This window comes from Anopheles stephensi, chromosome X (assembly GCF_013141755.1).
Source record: "Anopheles stephensi strain Indian chromosome X, UCI_ANSTEP_V1.0, whole genome shotgun sequence".
NCBI lineage: Eukaryota > Metazoa > Arthropoda > Insecta > Diptera > Culicidae > Anopheles > Anopheles stephensi.
The window spans coordinates 13,178,507-13,203,605 of NC_050201.1; the positions used below are offsets into that span (position 1 = coordinate 13,178,507).

Below are 25,099 nucleotides of genomic sequence, written 5' to 3' on the forward strand. Positions count from 1 at the left end.
GGCCTTCTGCTATTAAAAAAATAGTTAATAAAAACTAATTTTGTCCATCAATTTGCTCTTTAGTTCCTATTGTGCATTAGCAAAATGCTTTGTGAAGCATGTGAGGGCCCCTGTATTTACTAAAAATGAATATTTTTTCACATTTTACCACAATATTCATGCTAAAGGTACTTTATGCATTGAATAACACCAAAACTATGCTAGAGGAGTAAGTCAAGTTAAGAAATAATCGCTAAAATACGATAAAATGTTACTTTTTACTGCTTTGAAACACTGAACCCATCACAATAAACACCGCTGCACCTGTCAACTTGCCGATCAGCCGTGCAAGAGCAGACATATTTATTTATTTTCTTTGTAGCAAAATAGGGGGAGAGAAAAAACACACACACAAGACACAGGAGTTGCTCAACAAGCCGGGACCCACATTCCTGGCAACGAGATTCACGAAAACTTCCCGCCCGGTGTGTGTGTGTGGTGCGTGTGTCCTAAATTCCGAACTCCGGTCTGCATCGGAACACTGTCGTCCACGCTGCACGGATCCGGATCACGGACCATCCGACGGTAGCCCGTGATATGGTTTGTGCTACGCTGTTCGGTTTGCCGTCAGCCGTCCATCAAAATTTTCACCGGTGCGCCCGGTACCATCACAATCAGCCGTGTTCCGTCTGAATCGAGCCAAGCAATCAACGTACTGCCGAGCGCATGTATTCCGCCTTCGTGTTCAATCCGCCTGTTGCTGGAACGTGAAAAAGATATACGTATCGCAAGATGTTACTAACACTCGGCACACACTGCACACTGCTAGCAGCTTCCGGCCGTTCGGTGCTGCCGGAATTGCTGTTACGTGCTGCTTACCATCGTTCGGCATACTCGCTATCCGGCAGCTGGATCGGTCGTGGTGGTCGAAGTCTACCGGGAAACAATGAACGGCGTGTGGGCACATCCCAGGTCTGCTCGTACGATGCTTCGGTCCGGTTCGGTGGACGGAGCAATACCTCCGGCCGCCTTTTCCCAGCTGCAGCCAGCATCGGTAGCTACCAGCGGCGCTACTCATCCGACCTCAAGAAGAAGCAACCGCGTGTAGTCGCGGTGAAATCGGTCGAAGGATCGGAACTGTTGCAGAACGTGCTGCAAAAGAACAAACAGCTGCTGCAGGAAAAGCGCGATGTGCTGGTACGGGATATCCGCGAGCGGAAGGACAAGGTGAAGGAACGGGTCGAGGAGGTAATCGAGCGGGAAAACGTTGCCACCGTACCGAACCTGCTGTGCATTGGGCGTATCGTCGCATCGCCCTACCTTGGGTACGTCATCGTGCAGGGTGAATTCCGGCTCGCGATGGGCATGCTAATTGTGGCCGGACTTACCGATCTGGCCGACGGATTGATTGCGCGCCACTGGCCGAGCCAGGCTAGCCGGCTCGGTTCCTTCCTCGATCCGATGGCGGACAAGGTGCTGGTCGGGTCGCTCGTTATCGCGATGAGCTACATCGATCTGCTGCCGCTCTGGCTCACCGCCATGATACTCTTCCGCGATGTGTTTTTAATCGGGGCCGGATTCGTCATACGCTACATCAGCCTACCACAACCGGTAAGCTGCCATTCCCTTTCCGGTTTGGAGCTCCGTTCCGATTTGCTTTAATTTAATGCGCCTCTCCCTCCCATTACTCTCCTTTCAGCGCACCCTTTCCCGGTACTTTGACGTGACGCACGCTACCGCCCAGCTGGCGCCCACGTTTGTCAGCAAGCTCAATACTGCCGTACAGCTGGTCGCTGTCGCCGCCACGCTCGGTGCACCGATCTTCAACTACGTGGACCATGCGTACCTGCACGGGCTGTGGTATCTGACTGGGTTTACCACGGTGGCGGCCGCCGTTAGCTACCTCACCAACAAGGACACGTACAAAATATTGCGCAAAAAGTCGTAGTCGCGTGTGATTTTATTTTTATTTTTATTTTTTTTTCGTTGTTGTTTGAGTCATTCTTTCCAAGCAAAGAAGAAACAAAAAAAAAAAGAAAACCCCGTATTCGCTACGGGCCCACCCAGGGGTAGGCACAGGTTTTGGTCCCAAAAATATGTAAATAAATAAAACTAGATCCTCCTTATTAGACAACACTTTCGGTTTTGCTTTTGATTTGAAATTAATTTTTCTAAACAAAATTTCTTTCCAAAATTAAGCAAACGTAAGGCTGTAAAACTGGGAAGCAGAATATCTTGTCACGAAAGATCAATAAAATTGATCCGGAATACGAAGACACGTGTAATAGAAGAATCGAACTTACCTTAAAAAGACCATATGAACAATTCATTAGCATGAGATAAGCGTATCTATTTCATCCAACTTTCCTAAACAAAGCAGCTCAACTTCAAGGATTTTGTTCTCTACGTCCCTACAATATACTTCGGCTGACGGTACATTTCGTACGCAAACTCTTCCTGATGCGACGGATCAAACTCCAGCCCGATAAAATCAAATTCTAGGCGAAAGCTACCCTCGTGGCCACCCCGAGACCCAACGGAGAAACCCACATTCGTGATCCGGTTCAGCGGCACCGGTCCCTGCTGATCCTGCACGCGACCCTTCGACGCTAGGAAGAACTTCGAGAAGGGAATTTTCGCAATCTGCCAGTGTGGACCACCGCGAGTGTACAGCACATAGTGGTAGATATCGTTCCACAGGATATCGTAATAACCTTCCGCGGTTAGATTAATCAGGTACGAGCGTCCATCGCCGCGTACTTTCAGCACTAGCGTATTGTACTGGCTCCAGTCGTAGAATGCATCCCGCTTAAAAGACTTCTAGAGAGAGAGAGAGAGAGAGAGAGAGAAACAAAACCAGGTTAGTAAAGTTTCTTCCCCATGCTAGATTTTGAGGACGGATCTTACCCTTACGCGTAGACTCTTGATATTAGCATAACCGGCCCGCTTGATACGCCCATCCTTCGGTACCCGTGATTCTAGCGTCCCGTGAAACAACCCATACCCAGCCGGGCTTAGTTCAAGCGTTGCCTGCGAGTATCCTTCACCGTGATCCTTGTCCGTGGTAACGACCCACCGGTCTAGTTCCTCTTGCTTTTCAAACCCGAACGCTACATCGATCTCACCCGGCCGGAACACAACGAGCGGATCGCTCTCGAGCTTCTCCTTCCATTCCTGCTGAAACAGAGCAAACTCCGTCCTCAGCTCCTTCAGTCCGTTGATGATCGATTCCTTGGTGAGAACGCGATGCTCCTTCTCGTAGCCACCCTTCCGATGACGCTCCCAAAACAGTCCGCTTGAGAGGACACCCGGTCGGATGAGGTTAGGTTCTAGTTGGCGTACTAGCAGCCGGCAGTTTTCATTGCCGTACTGCTGTCTGGTGGATGCAATGGTACTGGCCTTTTTCGGTAGAGCATGATACTCTCGCTCACAGCTTCTACCGAGTGCCACAAATCGATGGCGAAGTGTATACATTCCCAATAGCTCTATCTGTATCTGTGTATGTTGCGGTACGGTATAGGGATGCTTTGTTAGCTAATCGAACTGGATGGCCACCTCACATCGTTCCCGGACCTAAATTCCGGCACAAAATCCTACGCCGTTTGGTTAAGTGACAGCAAAATATTATGGTGCAATCGGCACCACGACGAACAACAACAAACAGCTGTCAGGGAGCAGCTTAAGATGGCTGTACACGGCTGCAATGCAGTTGTAATTTGATTGATACGTTTTTTGGTTAAAGTCTGAAGGCTAAAGGGCTAAAGTCTGATAAGATGCCCCCCACTCACGGCACTCACTTTTTGCTACTGAGTTACCTTAAATTCAGGTAAAAGTTAAGCTAAAGTGTTAAAAATCGTTGTAATAATGATTTATGATTATTAAAAATAATAAATAAATAATAAATAAACAAATACTTACAGTAATAAGTCTGAAAAATATATCCTTTTAGGTAACTCAGTAGCGAAAAGTGAGTACCGTGAGTGGAAGGGGGGGGGCATCTATTCAGACTTTAGCCGTTTTTTTGTTTGGCTAAAGTCTGAATAGATGCGGCTAAGGTCTGAATAGAAAGAATTCACTCGCCTCGTCACAGAAATTATTGTTGGATTTTATTTGTTTTTTCCCGATTCATTTTTCACACAATTATACAACGATGACTAGTGCACAAATATGTATGGTTAGTACCCTTTGTTTGTTCTCTGGCTGTTCTGTTCTGCAAAAAAAAAAACAAGTACATACTCCTTATATAACTACTATAAAATATGTTTCCTTTCTGTATTTTTGTATCGTTTGCCATGTAGATACCGTAATTCTTTTTCGCAGGTTCAAAGATTATAATGTTTACTACTATACCACCTTGCGCTGCTGTTTTTCTGCTCATTCCCGAATGAAGGATACACCTGTACCGGGTAAGGTACGTCTAAGTCTTTAAGAGATCTGGTACGCAGGTGTGTGTCGTGACCGTGTTTAATAGAGGATGTAACGAAAAAACGATTGTTACGGATTACGGGTTGTATTGTTTACTAGGTATGCAAAGGTATTCATTTGTTCGGTTTGTCAGCCGTTCGTACCTAATGTAGCCTAAGGTCGATCTACTTGTTCCCATTCAATATTCTCGTTGATTTGCTTGATCGCAACAGGAATTCGTCAAATATTCAAGGTTTACACTCGTTGATTTTACACGCTGTTTTCTCTTTCTCACAAGTTTTTCATAAAATAATTAAAAGACTGCATATAAGGTATACAATTCTGCATGTATAAGAGTAGTGAAAGAAAGAGCAAAATGCGAAATAGCACACCAATCTACACTCAGTACAATAGTGATGGATATAACCACTCAGTTAACGTAAATTACATCAGAGTGAGTGAGTTAAATCTTATAATCATTCTTTAAGAGTTCCGTACCGACTAAACACTTACTCACTGTGTTTTAATTCTCTCGTGAGTTAAATAACTCATTGGTGATTTAACTCTCGGTGCCGACTCGTCACGTGTTTAAACTCACTCACTACGTTTTAACTCACTCATTATACTTTAACTCACTCACTATATTTTATCTCATTCACTTTGTTTTACTCACTCGTGAGAGATGATTTCGGTCAAACCAATTTGTTTTATTTATTTATTTATTAGCCGCCGTGTTGTGCAAAACAATTTGTGTTTGAAATAAAAAAAAAGTAAAGCGATGTTAAACCCACGAGTGAGTTAAAACGTACTCAGTGAGTTAAAACATATTGAGTGAGCTAAAACGAAGTGAGTGAGTAAAAACGTAATGAGAGTGCAGGGATAAAGACCGCCACTCACGGGAACTCACTTTTCGCAATAGAGATACCTACAGTTAAGTTATAGGTTTTGCTAAAATGTGTAAAATTAGTGTAATAATAAATAATAATAATTATTATAATAATAATAATATTATTAATAAATAAATTTATTAATAAGAATTGTAAAATGTCGCTTAAAATTGTAAAATGTTAATTGTAAACAAATTACCTTTGGGTAATTTAGTAGCGAAAAGTGAGTGCCCGTGAGTGGTAGGGTCTTTATTCAGACTTTAGTCGTGAGTGGTTATTCGGCACGGAGAGTTAAATCACCAATGTGTTATTTGACTCATGGGCGAGTTTAAACGAAGTGAGTGAGTGATTTTTTGGCAGGGAGAGTTAAATCATAAGTGAGTTGAAATTACTCTTAGTGATGATTTAAATCATCTCAGTCATTGCTAAGAATTAATTCATTCACTCATTCTGACCCATCACTGCACATCACCATAGTACAAGTTGCTGGCGAAAGTTAACGTAATGCTAGCATGCGCGCACACACACACGAAGGAAACACGCTGATTGGACGGGGAATGTAGGAAGCGGAAACGCATCTTAAATTTTAATTTTTTTCTACTTCAAAAACAGATCTCCTAAAAGCGCTAAAACTCGTATATAAGGCCAAATAAATACTAAAAATCTAATAAACTATTCCTAGGTGCCGCATATCCATACATATATATAGTCAGTGTATCAGAGTTTTTTTCTTTTCTTGATGTTTTTGTACGAGAATCATATTTAGCGTTAGTGTTGTACTTACTAGATAGCACACGAAACGATGTAGGCATACCAAACCAGGTAGTGAGATCCGTTATAAACTAAAATGCGATACCGGGATGATCTGTGTCTCTGCTTTAATCTCCTGCCGCCTTGGACGGTATTACCTTAGCTCGCAGCATGGCCACAATACGCGACGCAAACACCGTGGCAGATGCGAGATTCGTCGTAGGGACGGGCGGCTTCACCACCGGCGGTGCACTTACATCGAGCGGAGTGTAACTGTTTTCCAGCGAGCCGCCACAATCTAGAAAAAAATAATTACGGAACAAATTAGTGTTTAGCAAGTCAAAAAATCAAAAAAAATCCCACTAGTTCTCCTACCGTTCGATGTTTCATCCTCCTCGATGTTCAGGTTCGAAATGTCCGATAGGGTAAGATCCTTTTCCTCATCCTCCAGCAACAGGCTCGAGTACGACTGGGAAGTGTTGGCGTCACTGAGCGAACGGGATCCACCCGTGGCAGGAATCGCACCGACCGCCGTTACCACCTGCCGCTCACCTACGGGCTCTGACCTTGGCTCACCCTTCGCCTCATCGCCAACCGAGTCCGGTAGCGAGCAGCATGCTTCGGACGATTCGTCACTATCGCTACTGCACACCATAATCACCTCATCGATATTGTCACACCCGGACGAGGAGGACGAGGAGGAACCGGAACGGGACGAGCGGGACGAACCGGGCGATGACGAGACGGAACAGGACGAGGGTGACGAGGCGGACGACGCTAGCGGGGAGCTACAGTTAAAGTTGTAGTTTTCATCGCTTTCGCCCGATAGCTCATTATTCTGCATTTCGCTTATTTTCGATAGAATGTGTGGATAAAAGTCGCGCGCAGTAGTGTTGTTCGGTTCGTACTGGAGTACTGCAAGTGAGGGAAATGTTTAATTAGTTTAATAACTAGCTTAGAGTGAGAAACAAAAGAAAACGACGGGTAAACTTACTCTGCTTGCAGTACTTGAGCGCATTCACATAGTCACGAATCATAATAGCTGACAAAAACTGTAAAACGAGAAAAAAGTTTTAAGAATGGTGGCCCGCTAAAATGGGAAATCGGGGCCTCTGTTCGCTTACCTCTGCCAGCAGCTCGGTTGGGGCTGATATGCTTTCATCGGCGTCCGTGTACTCGGACAAACTTTGGCTCAGATCGTCGTTTGAGGGTGAGTGGAGCATTGTGACCGAATCGCCGGTTGCTGGTGCCATCCCACCACCGCCGCCGTCCCCCGGTCCCGCTTCCCCGCTCGGTTGGTTGTTTATGTTGACCGTGTTGCCGTTAGTATCGTCCAGTAGAGCCTACCGAAAGCAGGAGCGGCAATTAATTAGTGACTCTCGAGTGCCAACAATTTGGACACCAATTATTAATTATGTGTTGCCTGTTGGCGGTCCTTCATAATCGTAAGGTTAAATTGCAATTCTGTTGCGTTTTACACCCACCAACATCTAACATCCCGGAACCCCGTGTAAGCCCGTTTACCTAAGCATAACACAAACGCAATACGCAGCAACGCAAAAACCCCCCTCGAAAACATATTGCTGTGGAAACCGTCCGCTATCGTTACTTACCATTTTCGTACAATAGTCGGACATTGGCGCGCAGCACATCCGGACACACTGGGGCGGTGGAAATCTTCTCTAAACCATGGCACACCAACGAATCCTTTGCACCAAAATAGCGTAGCCTTAGGCCCCTAGTACGTACGTTTTGTGTATGGTTCAGGTCTTTTCTTAAGGCTAATTTTGTTGTTGCTGCTGCTGCTAGTGGGGGAAGATTTGTTTGAAAAACGAAAACAAAACAGAACACGCTCTGTCCTGCTCTGTCGCGCAACGCAATTGACAGACAGAACATTTTACTTTATGGCAACTGTTTATGGCCCGCACGATTGAGATAAATTTGGTTCAAGGTTGATGGGGACAGGGTGTGACCGCTGATTTTGCACAGTGTGTCAAAGGCAGCCAGAGAAAAACTAACTTTAAAAACTAATTCTGAAACGATGAACAATTTGCAGAGAGCAATACGGCCAGGCCGTTCTTTATGAATAAAAAAAAACCATTTGCAGAGAGATGTCTCCGTAATCCCTCTTTACTCACGCATAATATTTTTCTTGCTCCCAAGTTTCAAGTCCATGGAATTCTTTATTGCGTGAAAAAAGCGGTGCGGGAATCAACTTGGTTACCCGTGGAGACGGTTGCTTAGAAGAGGGTTAATAATAAAAAATAAAATCATTTTTTAACACATTACGCAAGTTCATAAAAAATAATTTCATGTTATAAAAAACCTAATTCGGAAGAACGGAAGACGTAGAAACACACGAATTAAAATCAATGTTCTCAAGTGTGCTAAAATTGGTAAAAAATACAATAAAATTACAATAAAAAAATTAATAAAACATTACAATAAAATTAAAAGTCGCAGTAGGCTGTTTTTAGGCCATCTTAATTGAATTAATGTATTTCAAAGCTTTGATCGCAGTAGCCTGTTTTTTTTTAATTCCACCAGACTCCTTTTTTTTTATTTGGTTTGAATAAAAATTGTACAAAGATTTTGATCACAGTAGGCCGTCACAATCTTTGGTTAAATTTTGAACAAAGATACAGGACAACATACGCAGTGAAGGAGTATGAACATTTTCGATCGTAGTAGGAGGTGTTTTTAAACATTCCGATTTGGTTTGCTCTACTTTGATAGTTGCACAAAGACTTCTCTCTCAATAGGCCATGTTTTAAACCAACTACGATGATTCAGACTTCGATGAACGTATACAAAAATATTAATCACAGTAGGCCGTGAAGGTGTATGTGTTTTTCCTCTACAGAAGCCGTGTTTTTAATCTACTAGACTCATGCAATCCTTTCAGAACTGTTGTTTTAAGGTTAATTGCTTCTAAAATTAAGTTCTCCATTTTTTAATCTACAAATTAGAAAAAAAGATGTCTCTCTCAGCATGTTTTAAACCAACTATTTTAGATGAATTTTTAACGACGTGGATCGAAGTAGGCCATTTAACATCAGATTTGATGAACAGATGAATGTATACAAATATATTAATCACAGTAGGCTGTGCTCAAAAACAAAAAATTGCGATCACAAAACAAATATGTTTACTTCACTTGCAATACAATTCAATGCATGTTGATTTCGGGGATGGTGTTTTATTTACAATTATTTAATTATTTGTGAGTTCTTCAACACCCTAAGCATGGACTTAAAAACTCAATAGAAACACACCTTCCCTTAAAAACCACGACTGTATCGATTAAAAACTAATGGCCAAATCAATTCCATCATCATGCTACACGGAGTTTTGAATCGAAGCAGGCGTGATTTGACTTCGTGTCACGGGGAACGAAGTTCGTGCTGAGGGTGAGTGAGACTTTCTTTTCAAAATCACACCTGCTGCGATACAAAATCTTACGCAAATTGAATATAAAACCATAAGCAAAATATATGCTGCTCTTAGTATCGCACTAAGCTCCAGGAACACCGGCACCATCTGTTGGCCGTTCCCGGTAACCTACCACACAAACGTCATCTCAGCGCACCTTCCGCTCTATACACCTTGACGCAACCAAAGATGACGGTTGACACATTTTTATGGCAAACCAGGTGGCGCTAGTGTCGCTACGTTTTTGCAGTGCCGTATAACCGTCAACGCCAGCCTGTCGATAAAAAAGGTTCGCCGACATTTCACATCATCCCGGGGCAAAGCCTTTTTTTCCTGAGCCGCAGAGCAAAAGCGTTTCCAATTTTCCCGTTTCCCGTCGGTTTTGGTCCTGGTGCAGTGCACGCGCGCGCGCGTCCGTGTTTGTGATTGTGTGTGTGTGTATGTGCATTTCGTACGTAAACGGTGTTATCGGTGCATTACGGTAGAAAAGAAGGTGTTCGGGGAGACAAAAGAAAAGACAACGCGTCTCGCTTTTCGGTCGGTGGTAGCTCTAGCCAAAAACCGCAGGAAGCCGCACCGTGTGCCGAAACCGTGGTTGTGCGTGTTGTGACCTCGGACGGAGAATCAACGCGAAAGCACAGGCGAGCCGAGGAATAACGCAGCAGCAGCAACGCGGCCTCTCAGACCGCCACACGACAATTCCGGCACACGCAGCCACGCAACCGCACACTGTTTGCCCGCAAGGGTTTTCCGGAGGGTTGGAACCAACCAACCAATATTTGTGGGGAGAAAAACGGATCCCCGAGTGGTAGCTGAAAGGCAGAAAAAATCCACATTCATACGCAATTTATAAAAACTTACCAGCAGTCCCCCCCCCCCCCCCCCATTGTAAGGACGATCCACGCAATAAGCCGTGTGTGAGCGAGCGAGCGAGCGAGAAGGCGATACACTGCTGCTGCTTGAAGCAAGCGGGAAAGAAAAAGACAAGGAGAACGAGCACCGTCCGGTGATAGAACGAGTGCGAACGACCAGGAGGCAGAAGCAGAAGAAAAAATCGAACATTTACTGCGTGCGTACGAGCGCGTCGCCGTGTGTAGTGTGTGGCCTTTTGCAAACCTGGTTCAAATATGGCGAAGCCTGCCCAGTTATTAAATATTGATCCGGCGAACGAGCTCAAATTTATGGGTAAGATACTAAGATACGCTGGTTCCGCGCGACCGTCGGACAGCGGAAAGTTGTGTCCCGCCTGGCAACCCTTTTGCTACCACTAGCCCCCTCCCCTCCATGCCCTCCTCTCTGACCCTACCCTACCATTCGTCCGTCCCCGGACTGATTCGTCGTTCATGGTGCGAGCGAGCGAACGGGGAGCATCTCGTTGGGGATGGTTGGAATGAGGGGGGGATGACGGGAAGAGATAGGCACCGATTGCGTGGTCAGCACACAGGAGCGCACAGGTGGAGGTGGTGGTGGTGGTTTCGCTATTTAAATCCTTGCCCCGAAAGAGCAAAACCCATCATCATCATCCCAGGTTTCGTGACGATTGAAAAGTGTGGTTGTGGTGTGTATGTGTATGTGTATGTGTATGTGTGCTTTTTCTAGCCTACTTTCCACACGGATAGGGTGCGGTGATAAGCGCCTTTCCTTTCCATTTGTCTCTCCCCAAATCGTTTGCCGCACCATTCGGCCGCGCTCGTCTTCCGCGTCAATCCACCCATCGTGACGAAGCACCTTTAGCTTCTGGATGTCGGCCATAATGCATCTTTGCCCTCCACCCTTCTCTCTTCCAAAGCACCCCAAAACCCTCACCCCCTGTACTGGTCTAATGCATGACGACATCGGCAGGCGCGCACAGTAGTGCACACACTGTGGCCACCCAAAAAAAAAAAATCGAGTATCAATCCCTAAGCTATCCGACTGACAAATGCGCGGCGGCACTCAGTGTATTGGTGTGCTTAGAACAATGTGCGTGCGGGAGGGGGTGGTACATGTGGGCGCCAAAGCGGGCGGTTGAGGTTAGAACTATGTTGCGCATATTTATATATATACATAAAGCGCCCCTTGGCTATCGTGCAATGCAATTAGCTAATTCTCCCTCAACTAATACCGGTCGAAGCTCGAGAAAAAAAAACAGCTGCTAGAATGAAATTGGACAAAAGGATAGTTTCCAATTGCGTTTTGTTTTTCTTAAAACCGGAGCTCCAATCAAGTTTATATAGTTACACGCGCGCGCCTTTGAGTGTGTGTGTGTGTGTGTACGTGCGCGGTTTTGCTGTCATCCTGAGACTACCAACACCGATCAAGATATGCAGCCCATCAAAATCAGCAGGATGTAATGGGGATGAGCTAAATGAAGCACACCAAAAAGGAACCCCATTAATCCTAAATTCTCCTACTACAATCAACCGGAAGTGCGACAAAATGACCACCGGCCAGCAATCAATCGAAGCAAAAGGACTTTTGAAAAACACAAAAATCCCGCACGCACACACTCACACTCACAGGGGCACGTGTGTAAAGTAGAAGGACATCTGGACTGGTTTGTAAGCTAGCTTCGTACGGGTTGAAAATAAGGTCCAGGACTAGGAAGACCTCTTGAAATTTGTAGTAGCCGAAATGGGAAAGAACCAATCCGAGTAGGTTAGCGAAAAAAAGGAAATGTATGGAATGTAAAGAAACACAGGAAAACTCTTTCCACACACACACCCACCACTACCCACTGTTACATTGTACTTGTGATTCTTTCTCATTGTAATCTTTCCTTTACTGTCGTCGTGGTTGTCGCTAATATTCTTTTCAACACTCCATTATCCTTCCCTCCAATCGGCATGTAAAATTGCTCGCTCCAGGCCCGTTCCGGACTGCCGTTGCGTCGTATATGCGGCTCACCAACCCAACCGACCATGATATATTCTTCAAAATCAAAACAACCGCCCCGAAGAAGTACTGTGTGCGACCGAACTGTGGCTTATTGGAACCCCGCGAATCACAGGAGATAGCCAGTAAGTGGTCCCCTTCTGCGCTTTTGCCCTAGCGTGAGAGAGGTGAACGTTTTTATCATCTTTTTTGCTTTTTGCAGTCGTCCTACAACCGTTCATATTTGATTCCAACGAGAAGAACAAGCACAAGTTTATGGTGCAATCGATGGTGAAGCCGGACGATGAGGAAATCAACCTGGAGGACCTCTGGAAGAAGTACCCGGAGAAGCTGATGGACTCGAAGCTAAGATGCGTGTTCGAGTGCCCGCTGGACAGCAACCAGCCGGCCCCGGCAGCCGAATTATCTACCGGCGCAGCAACAGCGGCAGCAACAACGGCAGCAGCATCAGCAGCAGCAGCACCGGCAGCAGCAACCAGCAGTAAACAATCGTCCTGTATGCCATAGTGCGCGACCTATCCTTTCCCCGGTGTGCTAACTGAAATCGTTGTGTGTTTTTCTCTTTTTCTTCCCTCTTTTTTTTTGCTTTGCCTTTTTGTAATCGTAGCTGCGATAAGCAGCGATAGTGGCGCACAGTTCGCAAGCACACAGTTTAGCGCGATGAGCAACGAGGACGAGCAGAAGTCCGAGGCGGCACTGTTGAAGGAGATGAAGAAACTGCGGGACAACGAAACCGTTTTGCGGCAGGAAAATTTGCACCTACGGGTAAGTGTGGAACGATTGCAACCATGGTTTGCGCCTTTTTATGCTGGCATAACCGTATCCATGCAAAGGAATTAAAACTGGGATTGGATTTGCTCTTTTCGCAACGATTTTCAAATGATTTAGATCGCAGTAGACCGTTTATCTTCAACCTCCTGATTTGGCATGTATCAACATGCGTTACTTTCATTGCTGATGTTGTCGTAGTGTCTTTGAAGTCGTTCAGAACTTTGCCTATCTAGGGTCAAAAGTCATCACCGATAAAAACAATATGTTGAGTTAAGGGTGCAAGGGTGTTGACTGCGAACCGGTTATACTACTTCTTCTTCTTATTCATTGGCACTATGACCTCGAGAGGTTTCTGCCTGCCATTTCTGGCTTTCTGTGACTTGATTTTACCCATAGCAAATTAATCAGCAGCTGTCAATACGGCGTCAAGCCGTCTAACTCGAAATATAAATAAATAAATTATTCAGCCCTCCGTACAGGGGGCGGATTGGATGGGATTTGAACCCCAGTCCTACCGTGTGAATACCGTTATGGCCTCGACCACCGGCCCACCTCCCGGTTATACTACAGCCTAAGCAAACTTCTCCACCATAGATTCCATGTCTCATGTGTAGCGCATTTATTGTCCCAGTACTCACCCGTATGTGTAGACGTACAATGGAGGAGTCATTACAATGACGGTGATCTCAGAATCGTGCAATGAATTAGACTCGTCATTCCGTAAAGTTATTTTACGCCATCCACATGGACAGAGGAGGTGTAGTACCAAGTTGAGATGGTATGATGGCTTCGATTTGTCCGCCAGTCATGGGAAGGTCCGTCGTTGAAATGGGAATTTATGTTGGATGTTCCCAAACGGTCTTGATACGGCTGGGCCGATATTCAAATCCCATCCGGACCGTTGCTCCGTAATGATAGTCAGTCATCCAGCTACGTGGGTATCATTAAGAAGGGTGAAAATTGTCATCCCCATTTCATACGGGCAGTAACTTGCCTGTCCCATGGGCCCGACAGTTGCTTTCGGGGCCGTCGGGCCAAACGACCTGACGATGCCGTTTTGATAGGGATGCGTTATGAGACCGACAGCGAATATAGTCAGTATTAGGTAATCGTAGATCCGGCGCAAAACAAACCTTTGTTCTCCAGCTCTAAATTGATTCGTAACACAACGAACGAATCAAAAACGATAAAAATAATTTGATTCGTAGAAATAGGTCCATTTCTAAGTAACAACATGTTCGAACGAATGCTTGTACAGCATGCAGTTGACATGCCGCGACGTGTTGTGTCCAGCACCGAAAGCTGGTGTGATTGCTTAACGTGTTAAAGGGATGAATCATAATTTATAAATAGGAAACAAGTCGATTCGTTGCAACAGCGTCACACCTCACGTAACATCCTAACAAAGCTATGGACGATTAGATTGCTTTTTGCTCAACATTTGGATTTGCAAATCTTTAGAGAAATTAGAAAATATCAGCAATGCAATTTCAATGTAAACCAATCACGGTAAAAGCTCCTGGTAGATGGTACTAAACTGTCAGGAAAGCATTATTTATTATTCATTTCAACTTCTTGGAAATTAAGCTTATGCTAGAATGAGCATGAAAAACAAATCAATATTGTGCCGTGTGTGTGTGTGTATGTTTTTTTTTATCAAGCACATACACACACACACACCTCCATACAGCCCCATTAGCTCATGTAACAACATGTGCAAGCCCGAAATCAACTATAGATGAACAAAGGTGCGCCGCACCATTTATGTAACAAAGGCGGTGGTTGCTTCTTTCCTTCTTTCCCGTGGGAATTACGTGTGCTGGAAACATTCTTCTTCTTTAGTAAAACGTTACCATTAGATTATTCTTTACTCCAGACGCGTTCACTGAAGGTTCAGGATTAACGTTTAAAACAACTTCCAGCACTAACAAACTTGTACTATTTGCTTTTAATCAAACGGTCATACAAACTATTTAAATCCTCGTTCCCTTTAATTGTAGGAAAAAATATTACAACTACACATGCAGGTGGACGGACGGGCTAAGGAGGAATCGTCGGTGGCCGCCGCCACCAAATCACCCCCGATCCAGTCGGTGCCCGCTAACTATCAAAATCCGTACTCGCCACCGAACCAGCTGGCACGCAATCAATCCTCGATGGAGCTCATCTACAGCGTGGTTGCTGCGGTCGTGGCGGGCCTGATCGGCATACTGCTCGGCAAGATGTTTTACTGCGACGGCAACAAATAAAGTTTAATTTAGCGACGTACGGGGCGGGTAACAGCGGTTCTCGGGTAAGGCGCGCGGTATGTCATGAGACCGCCGCAGCAGAACGGAACGGTGGTGGGGTTGGCGGTGGTGGTGTTGGGATGAGGGACAGCTAGGCAACAGCCCCACGAGCAACACGGAGGTAGTGCGTTAGGCAGGCAAAAACACGGCCCGGCAAAAACGGTAGCCACATTTCGATGCATTGAAACACACACAAACACAAACACATACACACATTACATCAAAACAATTAGAGAGAGAGAGAAAGAGAGAGAGAGCGAGAGGGAAAACAGAAAAATAATGCAACTAAAATGCAAACAGCAAATGATTATGTACAGACAGGCAGAGGTAAACTAAACAAAAAACCAAGCGAAAAAGCAAACACAAAGATAATACAGTAAACGCAAAATGTTGTATAACCCGGACGACAAGCATAAAGACACCCGGGACCGGACAGGGCCGGACTTATTGGGAAAGGATCGGTGTGTGTTTGTGTGTGTGTGCGTGTGTGTACTCCCGCTTCGCTGTTGATTCATTGTTTGGTTTGTTTTCTATTATGTTTTTTCTTGTTTCATGGAAAAAAAAAAACCGTAGCGTTACTAAAAAGCAACCCCTTTTGCGCCAATATGAATATCCTTAACGGCAAAAAAAACAGGTGCATCGGACCGAGTGCGAGAGCCGTCCGATGTCCCTTTGAACACACTAACAAATCATGTTAATCGGATGTAGTGTAGAATCAAGTGCGAAAAGAGGGGGGGGGGAGGAATAAATAAAACAAAAAAATACTACCACACACACACGCGCGCACAGCCACATCGAACATGGGAAATACGGGAAACACCTGGATTCGCAGCAGGTGTGTGTGTGTGTGAGAGAGAAAACAGATTAAAACTGCCGCGAAAGCAAAACGATAACTGTGTAAATGTGCGTATGTGTGTGGGGGGAGACGGGAACCGTCACTCAAGCCCCCCACACACACACACACACTCCTTCCTGGGGAGGGGGCAAAAAGTATAGATTATAACGCAAAAAAACACACACACACTCATGCATAGAAAGGCAAGCAACAAGGGTAAAGTAAAGAAGTAACGAAACAAACAAATGAACCTTTAAAAGAAAAGCAGAGAACGGTAAAAAGCAATGTGAGAAGTGAGAAGAAGAAGAGCAGCAAAAGCAAAACAGAAAGAACCTATAAGAGAAACAAGAGAAAGAAAAGCAAACAAACATGCACCTATAGCAGAGATGAACGTAAAACAAACAAAACAAAAATTCAACACACAAAACATAAACACACACACACACATACAAACATAGTGTCACACACACACTCATATATTTCGTCTTTGGGAAGGAATTATGGAATTTGGTAGCAAACGAAAAAAAAAAAACAAACAACCATGGTACACCCAGCTTAAATGCAGCTTATATAATATTAAAAAAAAAAACAAAATGCCTAACATTAACGAAGTGTAGAAACAAAAGAAAAACAAAACAAAAAACACATGGGAGGATAAGCGAGGAGTCCAAAAAAAAAAAACTAAACTTCAACAACTCCCGCATAAAGAACGCAAACGGCCGACCGACAAAACAAGGATCAGATTGAAGAAACACACACACACACACATTCACTCTATGGACTATCACAACCACAAAGAGGGAAAAGCAACATTATTGCCTGGCAAATAAAAAAGGAAGAAAACAAAACACACACACACACACACACATAAGGGGAAAAGGTGTGATTCGATTAGGGAGGTGATGTTAGAATTGGAGGAAAGCGAAAACCACCAGGCGCACGCATTACTAAAGGGAAAATGGTAGCAAGGTACATGGGGTGGGGTGGGTGTGTGTATGTGTGTGCTTTTCACGGTGACACAGAACACTGGATGACGGCGATGATTGATTGATTGATTGATGATGATGATATAAACGCAAATAAACGTAGGTGTTGAAGCATCCTAGAAATGCAAAAAAAAAAAACAAAACAAAACAATGAGCAAAATTAAACAAAAAACCAATCAAGCAGCAGCAGTGGCACTAGCGGATTGCGAAATTAAACGTTGACAATTTTTGTTTTTTTTTTTCTATAGCGTTTAAGCTTTTTTGTTTGTTACTAATCGACCCCCACCCTCTCCCCCTCCCCTTTCCTCCTCATCCGTTGCCAGTCTTCGCTTGCGTAAATGTTACACCGTGTCTATTTTTTTTTTTTCAAACAATTATTTTCCACCAACTATTGTACGCGCGTTTGTACGCGGAGGAGGAAACGGGAAGAAGAGCAAACAAAAAAAAAAAAGGACGGCGGCAAATTACGGGCCAGCTAACGATTTTTTTGTTGTTGTTTGGTTTCTTCGTTTCGCATGCGGATGTAATGTACAAACTTTAACTACCAAATAAATTGCATTATTGATCAATAAACGTTAAATTACCTAAACCATCGTCTGGCCTCGAATCTCCCATTTCTGGGCTGCCTGCCTGTTTCTGGTGTTGGTATATGATAATGAGGTCTGCTGAACGGAAGCAGCACTGATCGTTAGCACCGTGCAGTCGTAGAACTGCGAACACCGCATATGGATGGGACCAGAGTTCCAGGTGGTGACCCCCGGTACAGGTAGTTGCACAACTCTAGCTAGCGGCTGTCCTCACTTTACGTGAGTCAGGGTAGTTCTCGAACGGCTACGGTAGCTAATAGTGTGTAAAAAAAACGGATCGTCAGTCTTGGCATGAAATACAATCAACAGCTAGCACATAAGTCTTGATTCAATTTCGCTTAAGTAGTAGTGCAGTGGTGCAATAGAGTCCAGTTCAAGTTGTTCCGTTTTCCGGTAGAGAATAGTCACCCGCAGCCTAGATGAGATGACTATCAGAAGCTTTACCCGCAGCAAGGAACAACTATCAGTTATGGACCCCAAATGAATGGGAAGCGACAGACGGTCCTGAAACCTCCTAACCCGAAACCTACTTCTGATCTAAAGTGAACCGAACTGTTTGCAGACGTCTTCTTCTTCTTCTTCTTCTAAAGACCTCTTAGGTCATTACTTACTAGACTTAATGATACCATGTAGTTGGATAGTCAAGACCTCACAACAGGGGGAACAGTCCGGATGGGTTTTGAACCTCGGTCCTGCCGTATGAAGACCGGCACCGTTGTCGCCTACAGACCGACCCAGACGGCAAGACCACACATAGAACTTGATATAGATGTAGACCAGTTTCAAGACGTCAAGATCAGATATCGTATTCCTTCCGGAGAGTCCGTAGGAAGTACTTTGCAGCTAGCTACGGGTACGGGATCAAGTCAATGAAATGATCGGCTGAAAACCCTCTCGAAGTTGTAGTACCAAAGATGAAGAAGATGTTCTGGTGTTCTACGAAGTTGTAGTGCCAAAGATGAAGTCATGGCTCTGAACTTGTCATCCCCGACTCGAAACGAGGTGTTCTGGTACCCTTGTTAAAATAATCTCATACTACTCTTGAGGTAAGGGCCCGGTGGTAGAAGCGACAACGGTGCCGTCCTTCATACGGCGCTTCAAATCCCATCCAGACCGTTCTTCTGTAGTGAAGATTGACTATCCAACTACGTGGTATCATGCTAGTCTTGTAAGCGAGATATAGCAGATATGGCCTAAGAGGTCGTTAGGGAGAGAGAGAGACTACTCTTGAGGTACCCTGAAAGGTACTCTTCACCTTTTGATTAGAATCTTGAAGAATAAGTATATACTTGCAAGGCTACAGTCGGCAAGAACGATTGATCTCATGCGTGAAGAAGAGAAAGAGAGAGAGAGAGAGGGAGAGAGAGAGAAAGAGAGAGCGAGAGAAACTAGTCGGAGCTACAGATCACGTTTCAGATGTTAGTGGCAATCACTGAAAAAGTTGACACTAGCTTCACTAATATCGAATGTAATCCTAATACTCGCAAACGCCTCTGAGGCATAGACCCTATCGGAAACTGACGGAAAGTCCCATAGCTACGAAAAGAGTTCATGTATGAGTTCAGGAGGATTATTTGACATTCGATGTGTTACTGGACCTCTAGCAACTGGGCTAGAGTGTGCCTAAATATTGTGGATGGATTGCATGACGGCAGATGAAGCGTGGTAGGTGATGGGACAGGAATGGCGTAGGAAGACTGTGAATTCTTGGTACAGAATAAGTAAGTAAGGCAGCAAGTGCTACTTGTACAGGTGACTGAGGGTTTAGTATAAGATTTGGGTAAGAAAGACATCCCAATAACGACGACCCCCCCCCCCCCCCCCCCCCCCGCGATCCAACACTCCACAAAGTCCAAACCCGTGTAAAAGGATCATTAAGCAAGCATTTATTGTTGCGCTAATCAAATCGATTTAAATCTGATCAATCCGGGTTCACGTAACGCTGTTGGTCGAGGAACACTCGAAGCAAACAAACACTAGTGCTAAACACAAAAAAAAAGAACACAAATTCGAATTCGAGTCTAAAGTGGGCCTTCTACGATTCTTAATCCTTCATTTCCTGTTACCCCGACAATGTAGACTGCAAAACATATATCAAAACCCGTATGTACCTCCCCATGTATCCCGTATCCCTCCTATGTGTGAGTATTGCTGGTGCTTTAACGGAAACGGAATGTAGTGGCTGATTGGTGTCCTGTGGTTATAATACTATGGAATATTTGGTTTCCGGTCTAACTACTTAGGTAGATAAATTGCTAACAAAATAATATCTTTTCGTTTATTCCGTTTTTCAGTAACTTGCATGCATATTGGTCACTGTTGTGGTGGGGTGTATTGGGAAGAGAAAAAAAAAATAGTGAGTGAGCTATTGGGAAGTGTTACGGAGTTGTGTATCTACGCATTATTGTCTCGCTTATCCTTATACCCGAACTGGTTGGTCTGTTTTCAGAGGAGAACGTTGATACCGTCTCCGAGAAATCCTCACCCACACGGGAAGAACTTCACAGACAGGAGTTTGATGCGTCTAGGCTCGTGATGGGAATAACCACTCAGTAACGTGAATTAAATCAGAGCGAATGAGTTATACTAGTGAGTAAAATCTTATACTCACACTTTAAGCGTTAAATCTCGAGGAAGGATTTAATTCTCCACTCACTCACTACAGTTTTAACTCACTCACTCGTAAGTTTGCTGTTGCGTTACATTATTCTCATCTCAAACACAAATTGTACTAACTGAAATAATTTTGCCATTTTAATTTGCCAAAGCGCTATTTTACTCACGAATGAGTTAAAACGAAGTGAGTGAATGGTTAGCCGGCACGGAGAATTAAATCGCCAGTGAGTTGAAATAACTCTTTGTGATGATTTAAATCCATTTAATCCATTGTTAACATTTAACTCATTCACCTATTCAGACTCAATTTGCACATCACATGGAGTCCAGACCCTAACGCGTATCCCAGCTATCCGAGTCCTCCTCGTCCTGCTTTTCTGGATGGTTTCGGACGCTCTGTCACCAGCTTAAGGGATAGATCAAGAGGCACGAACAAAAGCGAGCAAAAGTTAAACGCACTAGAGATGATACATTTGAAATATAACAGGTATCGGAAAAAAAACACGAGCATCAACATCCAGGACATAGAGGCAATCCTTAATCTACCACAATTAAAACTTAACCGGAATCCACTACACTGTTCTTTACAGGAAAAGGGCAAAATAGAAAGCAAAATAGGAATTATGTAAAAGGGCAAATAACAAAAAATAAACAAAAAGCCTATATTAAAAACCAATGCATACGTGTGTGTGTGTGTCGCTTTTGCTATCCTTTCGATCGGTTTCTTTTGCGTTTGGTAATCGGCATTAACAGAAACGTAACAGATTTATTTCACGCCAGTATTTGCTACCGCGGCAAGGCAATTGAGTTGAAAATGATCGTACATAGGTCATATGGTTTTGTTCATATATTGTATATATATCTATATAATATAGGTAATTCATTTTTGTTTCGCCTTTGCTTTTTTTGTGTTTTTGTTTGCTTACTTTTACTTGCTTTTACCGCGTATAATCATCATCACACATTGGGACTCTCACTATTAGTATGTGCGCGCGCGCGTGTGTGTGTGTATGCATGTGTGTTTAAACAAACGCGTTTCAGTTTCCTTCCTATTGTGGAAACCACGGACTTGACAATAAAACTCCTATCACCTAGTGATGGGCAAGTCTACCCGAACCTACCGGATCGGGAGCCATCCGTAAGCGACCCGGAATCGTTCGAGTTCCAAGGAGTTCTGGTCGAACTGTGGGTCTAATTCATGGGGTAGTCCCGAAATCAGGTCGACTCGGACTCGTTCCAGTCACCGATGAACTCGAACCTACGGGTGGAACTCGCGTTTACTTTGCTGCAACTACGGGTCGACCTGAACTCGTTGCACCGACGGCTTATACACGATTCCTATAGGAACGATCTCGACTCCGAGTCGATTCGTGCAAAGAGTCTTATGACCCATCACTAATCACCAACACGATGTAGCAAGGTATGAGATTATCCGGTTACGAATGACTTTCAACTTGCAAGGTGCCAGTTTAGGAAGCCAATCTTTTTTCTTATGGCAGGTCGTGACCTTATAGGTCACTACTACAAACAAAACGCATTGAAGTGGAACGTCTCAAGCACAATTTAACCTTGCAGGTTTATGAATGGAATCGGGACCAGAATCCAATTCCGGGTCGTAAAGAGAGTCGTAAGCGACTGCACACGAAAATTAAGCAGAGAATGGTTTAAAGCAAATAGTTATTTAAAAAAAAAATATTAATATGCGTCCTGATTATCTTTTTTACGCTTGTACAGTCACACACACATGCACGAACACACACATACGCCTGCTCATACTCTTTCACTTTTCATCGTTTCGTGTTGTAGAGTTTAACTTTTGCTGCCCGCCGCTCGTCTCCTTCCCACTCAATACCCCGTTTTGTCGACCCCCGGCTCACGTGCTCCCTTTTCCACGCTTTAACCTTCCTGTCCAAAGTCCTCGGTAAATTTGTCCAACTTTTTCATGTCGTCCTCGTTGACGGTTGGTTTCGTACTGGCCAGAGATTTCAGCATATCGTTCTAAAATGCGAAATATAAGCGATGAAACACTGTGCCTGGCAAAATCGCATCGAGCTGTTGCAGCATGTGTGGCTTACCATTGTAACCGGTGGCTCGAACAGCTTGTCCCCCGGTACGTCCACCCATGTCATCTCGAACGCGCCAGCATCACCCGGACTGCACGGTACCAGCAGATCGTCACAGATCGTTTTCTTGTCCACCGGCGATGGGCCGCTCACCTTCTTGAAGTGTGTCGCCGTCTGTACCTTCCGGACCGGCTGCATCAGCGCATCGCGCACCACAATCGAAATGTCCGAGCCGGAAAATTTGTCCGTTTTGCTCGCGAGCACGCGCAGATTGTCCTCGGTCAGTGTGTGGGCCGTGTTGCCGAGATGGATCTTAAACATTACCAGGCGCGCGTGCTCGTCCGGCAGCGGGATGTAGATGCGCTTCTCGAACCGGCGCCGGATGGCGGAATCCAATATCCAGGGTGTGTTGGTAGCGCCGAGCACTAGCACACCGTCATTGTCACTGCCCACGCCCTGCATCTGCACGAGAAACTCCGTCTTGATACGGCGGGCACTTTCACTTTCATTATCCGACCGGGCGGAACACAGTGAGTCGACCTCGTCGATGAAGATGATGGATGGTTTGTGGGCGCGGGCGAGCTCGAACAGGTTCTTCACGAGTTTTTCCGACTCGCCGAGCCACTTGGATACGAGGTCAGAGCTGGACACGGAGAAGAAGGTCGAATTGTTGGCTTCCGTTGCGACGGCCTTCGCTAAGTACGATTTGCCAGTACCGGGTGGCTATATTGAAACGAAAACAAAAACGATTAATTCTGTGAGCCCCCCCTCAGCACAAGGAATCGGGAAACGGCCTGTCCAGTACCACTTACCCCAAACAGCAGAATACCCTTCCACGGCATTCGCTTGCCGGTGAACAGATGGGGAAACTTGATCGGCAGTATGACGGCTTCCTTCAGTGCCGTCTTCGCACCTTCCAACCCCGCCACATCGGACCATTTGACGCTCGGCTTTTCGATTACGATCGAGCCCTCGAGCTTCGCCTGCAGCTTCTTCTTTTCCGGATCGTCTGAGTCGGAATCGGAACTGTCGTTCCCTTTCGATTTGTCGTCCTTTGCGGCACCACTTTCCCCATCCTTTACCGGTTTCTTCTTGCCCTTCTTCAGGTATGCCTTCAGCTTTTCGGCCCGATCCAGATACTGAAAGCATTTGGCCCGGATCGAATCCTTCGCCTTATCGCCCTGCGCCTCATCTGTGGGAGTGTGTAGTAATAGGACAGTAAGTACGTTTGTTTGCATACCGGCGGCCGCGCTACACTCACACTTGATCGCATGCAGAAAGTATTCTACGCCGTGTTCGTAGAGGCGCAGCGCTTCCTCGTAATTTTTGTTTCGATCCTCCTCCGTTGCCTTCGTCACGATGTCGATCGCCTTCTGCAAGGTTGAACCGGACGCCATCGCTGAGCCAGTGGTTCACGTTTACGTCCAATTCCGGTTACAAGGTCGGCGGGTCGGTCGGCCAATGTTCCTTTCGCTATCGTGGTCTGTCGGCTGTTTCGTATGCTGCTAGAAATAAAAAGGATCAACGGTTCGGCGGTACGGTATACCGTCCAATGAACGCTTTTTCATTCATGACGTACAAATCAATGAGAGGCACGTATGACTAATGCCCATTGATTTAAATCAGATTAATGCGGCCAGCGGGAACGCAGCAGGGACCGTTCGCGGCGGTCCGTGCATTTGGCCGATGCAGTCACCAACCGACTAACCTAATTTGCGCCACAAATCCGCCACTAAACACTATTTTCCGACCATAAATGTTTGCAGAAGGCACTGGAAAGCAATTTTAAGCTAGTAATAAACAATGCCTATATGACGGAGGCAGCGGAATTGACAAAGGCGTTGAAATTCTTGTACGGCACTGGCACGAGCAGGCGAGTGAGTGAAGGACAGATGTGTTTATGCGGTGGGGTTGCATACTTCAAATCATTTGAACAGATGTTTTGACCGTTTTTTATGGGAAGTGCAGTGCCGCAGCTGTGGAGTAAGAAAAGATGTCGATAAATGTCGAATTACGTACGATGGATGTTTTTGTAGCTGTTCGGAGTAGAATTTAATGATTTCCTAATGATTTTAGAAGCAGATAATTTTTTTTCGATATTTACTTTCTGATTTCATAGGGCTTCCGAGAGGCAGACTTTGGAGTGGAACTAGGCTGATGAAATGACTGCGAAGGGCCTGAAGAAGGTTACGATTCGTGATCGAGCGCAGTGTATTGGTTCTTCCTACGATTAGCTTTTAAAGTTCCACCTCTCTAGGCCGTGTGCCGCTGGCTTCAACTATACTTGAGATTTATTAAATATGTAAACCTATTGGGTTGTTTTAAATATGTTTGAACCAAATCGGTCCAAATCACAAAAGAAAATCTGCAATTTTAATACTATCGCTCGCTAATTCGCTTTGGCCGGAGGTATGAAAATTGTTCTTTATTGGACTTTATTTTACAAAAAGAAAGTTATTTTATAAAAATTTAATTATTTTTCACAGTTTCCACCTTTTTCGGTGCATCGCATCGGCGCCGTGTGAACCCAATCCAAGCGAACGATATTTTATGGTAGTGGTACGCAGTTGCTATAAAGCTTACGGCGAAAGCTTGCTAGCGCGCACGCACACACCCAACTGTCACTC

General features: G+C 44.9%; 5 protein-coding genes across 7 annotated transcripts; 2 read left to right on the forward strand and 3 right to left on the reverse strand.

Annotated features, from left to right (window-relative positions):
• The first annotated feature begins 284 nt into the window (after positions 1 to 284).
• Positions 285 to 2,253, forward strand: LOC118508560 (probable cardiolipin synthase (CMP-forming)). Its single transcript, XM_036048461.1, has 2 exons — positions 285 to 1,590; positions 1,679 to 2,253. Exons 1-2 carry the CDS (start codon positions 772 to 774, stop codon positions 1,925 to 1,927), a joined length of 1,068 nt encoding a protein of 355 aa, XP_035904354.1. The 5' UTR covers positions 285 to 771; the 3' UTR covers positions 1,928 to 2,253.
• A 51-nt stretch (positions 2,254 to 2,304) lies between these two features.
• LOC118508570 (complex I intermediate-associated protein 30, mitochondrial) lies at positions 2,305 to 3,629 on the reverse strand. Its single transcript, XM_036048472.1, has 2 exons — positions 2,887 to 3,629; positions 2,305 to 2,799 (listed from the first exon to the last, which is right to left on the reverse strand). The coding sequence occupies exons 1-2, from the start codon at positions 3,451 to 3,453 to the stop codon at positions 2,383 to 2,385; spliced, it is 984 nt and encodes a 327-aa protein (XP_035904365.1). The 5' UTR covers positions 3,454 to 3,629; the 3' UTR covers positions 2,305 to 2,382.
• Positions 3,630 to 4,063: 434 nt separating this feature from the next.
• LOC118508577 (putative protein TPRXL) lies at positions 4,064 to 7,901 on the reverse strand. The gene is made up of 5 exons (XM_036048485.1): positions 7,634 to 7,901; positions 7,145 to 7,363; positions 7,015 to 7,072; positions 6,396 to 6,935; positions 4,064 to 6,318 (listed from the first exon to the last, which is right to left on the reverse strand). The coding sequence occupies exons 1-5, from the start codon at positions 7,670 to 7,672 to the stop codon at positions 6,149 to 6,151; spliced, it is 1,026 nt and encodes a 341-aa protein (XP_035904378.1). The 5' UTR covers positions 7,673 to 7,901; the 3' UTR covers positions 4,064 to 6,148.
• A 1,750-nt stretch (positions 7,902 to 9,651) lies between these two features.
• LOC118508612 (vesicle-associated membrane protein/synaptobrevin-binding protein) lies at positions 9,652 to 17,349 on the forward strand. Of its 2 annotated transcripts, none has more exons than XM_036048498.1 (5): positions 9,652 to 10,637; positions 12,299 to 12,451; positions 12,529 to 12,807; positions 12,934 to 13,091; positions 15,098 to 17,349. In XM_036048498.1, exons 1-5 carry the CDS (start codon positions 10,580 to 10,582, stop codon positions 15,344 to 15,346), a joined length of 897 nt encoding a protein of 298 aa, XP_035904391.1. In that variant the 5' UTR covers positions 9,652 to 10,579; the 3' UTR covers positions 15,347 to 17,349. The 2 variants fall into 2 exon arrangements, with proteins under 2 accessions (XP_035904391.1, XP_035904390.1); XM_036048497.1 differs by having other exon boundaries at positions 9,689 to 10,637; positions 12,529 to 12,822.
• A 3,316-nt stretch (positions 17,350 to 20,665) lies between these two features.
• LOC118508588 (vacuolar protein sorting-associated protein 4B) lies at positions 20,666 to 24,342 on the reverse strand. 2 transcript variants are annotated; one of them, XM_036048496.1, is made up of 5 exons: positions 24,181 to 24,342; positions 23,734 to 23,977; positions 23,285 to 23,664; positions 22,485 to 23,195; positions 20,666 to 22,407 (listed from the first exon to the last, which is right to left on the reverse strand). In XM_036048496.1, exons 2-5 carry the CDS (start codon positions 23,867 to 23,869, stop codon positions 22,306 to 22,308), a joined length of 1,329 nt encoding a protein of 442 aa, XP_035904389.1. In that variant the 5' UTR covers positions 23,870 to 23,977; positions 24,181 to 24,342; the 3' UTR covers positions 20,666 to 22,305. The 2 variants fall into 2 exon arrangements, with proteins under 2 accessions (XP_035904389.1, XP_035904388.1); XM_036048495.1 differs by having other exon boundaries at positions 23,734 to 23,974; positions 24,181 to 24,341.
• Positions 24,343 to 25,099: the final 757 nt, after the last annotated feature.

Bases quoted from the DNA above. Each gene is read 5' to 3' on its own strand.
- LOC118508560 (XM_036048461.1), top strand. From the start codon at position 772: ATGTTACTAACACTCGGCACACACTGCACACTGCTAGCAGCTTCCGGC. The intron at 1,591-1,678 runs GTAAGCTGCCAT...CTCTCCTTTCAG, and splicing joins ACATCAGCCTACCACAACCG to CGCACCCTTTCCCGGTACTT.
- LOC118508577 (XM_036048485.1), bottom strand. From the start codon at position 7,672: ATGTGCTGCGCGCCAATGTCCGACTATTGTACGAAAATG. The intron at 7,073-7,144 runs GTAAGCGAACAG...CTCGTTTTACAG, and splicing joins CAACCGAGCTGCTGGCAGAG to TTTTTGTCAGCTATTATGAT. The intron at 6,319-6,395 runs GTAGGAGAACTA...ATTTTTTTCTAG, and splicing joins GGAGGATGAAACATCGAACG to ATTGTGGCGGCTCGCTGGAA.
- LOC118508612 (XM_036048497.1), top strand. From the start codon at position 10,580: ATGGCGAAGCCTGCCCAGTTATTAAATATTGATCCGGCGAACGAGCTC. The intron at 12,823-12,933 runs GTATGCCATAGT...TTGTAATCGTAG, and splicing joins CAGCAGTAAACAATCGTCCT to CTGCGATAAGCAGCGATAGT. The intron at 13,092-15,097 runs GTAAGTGTGGAA...CTTTAATTGTAG, and splicing joins AGGAAAATTTGCACCTACGG to GAAAAAATATTACAACTACA.
- LOC118508570 (XM_036048472.1), bottom strand. From the start codon at position 3,453: ATGTATACACTTCGCCATCGATTTGTGGCACTCGGTAGAAGCTGTGAG. The intron at 2,800-2,886 runs GTAAGATCCGTC...CTCTCTCTCTAG, and splicing joins TCAAGAGTCTACGCGTAAGG to AAGTCTTTTAAGCGGGATGC.
- LOC118508588 (XM_036048496.1), bottom strand. From the start codon at position 23,869: ATGGCGTCCGGTTCAACCTTGCAGAAGGCGATCGACATCGTGACGAAG. The intron at 23,196-23,284 runs GTAAGTGGTACT...GTTTCAATATAG, and splicing joins AGGGTATTCTGCTGTTTGGG to CCACCCGGTACTGGCAAATC. The intron at 22,408-22,484 runs GTAAGCCACACA...TTCGCATTTTAG, and splicing joins TCGAGCCACCGGTTACAATG to AACGATATGCTGAAATCTCT.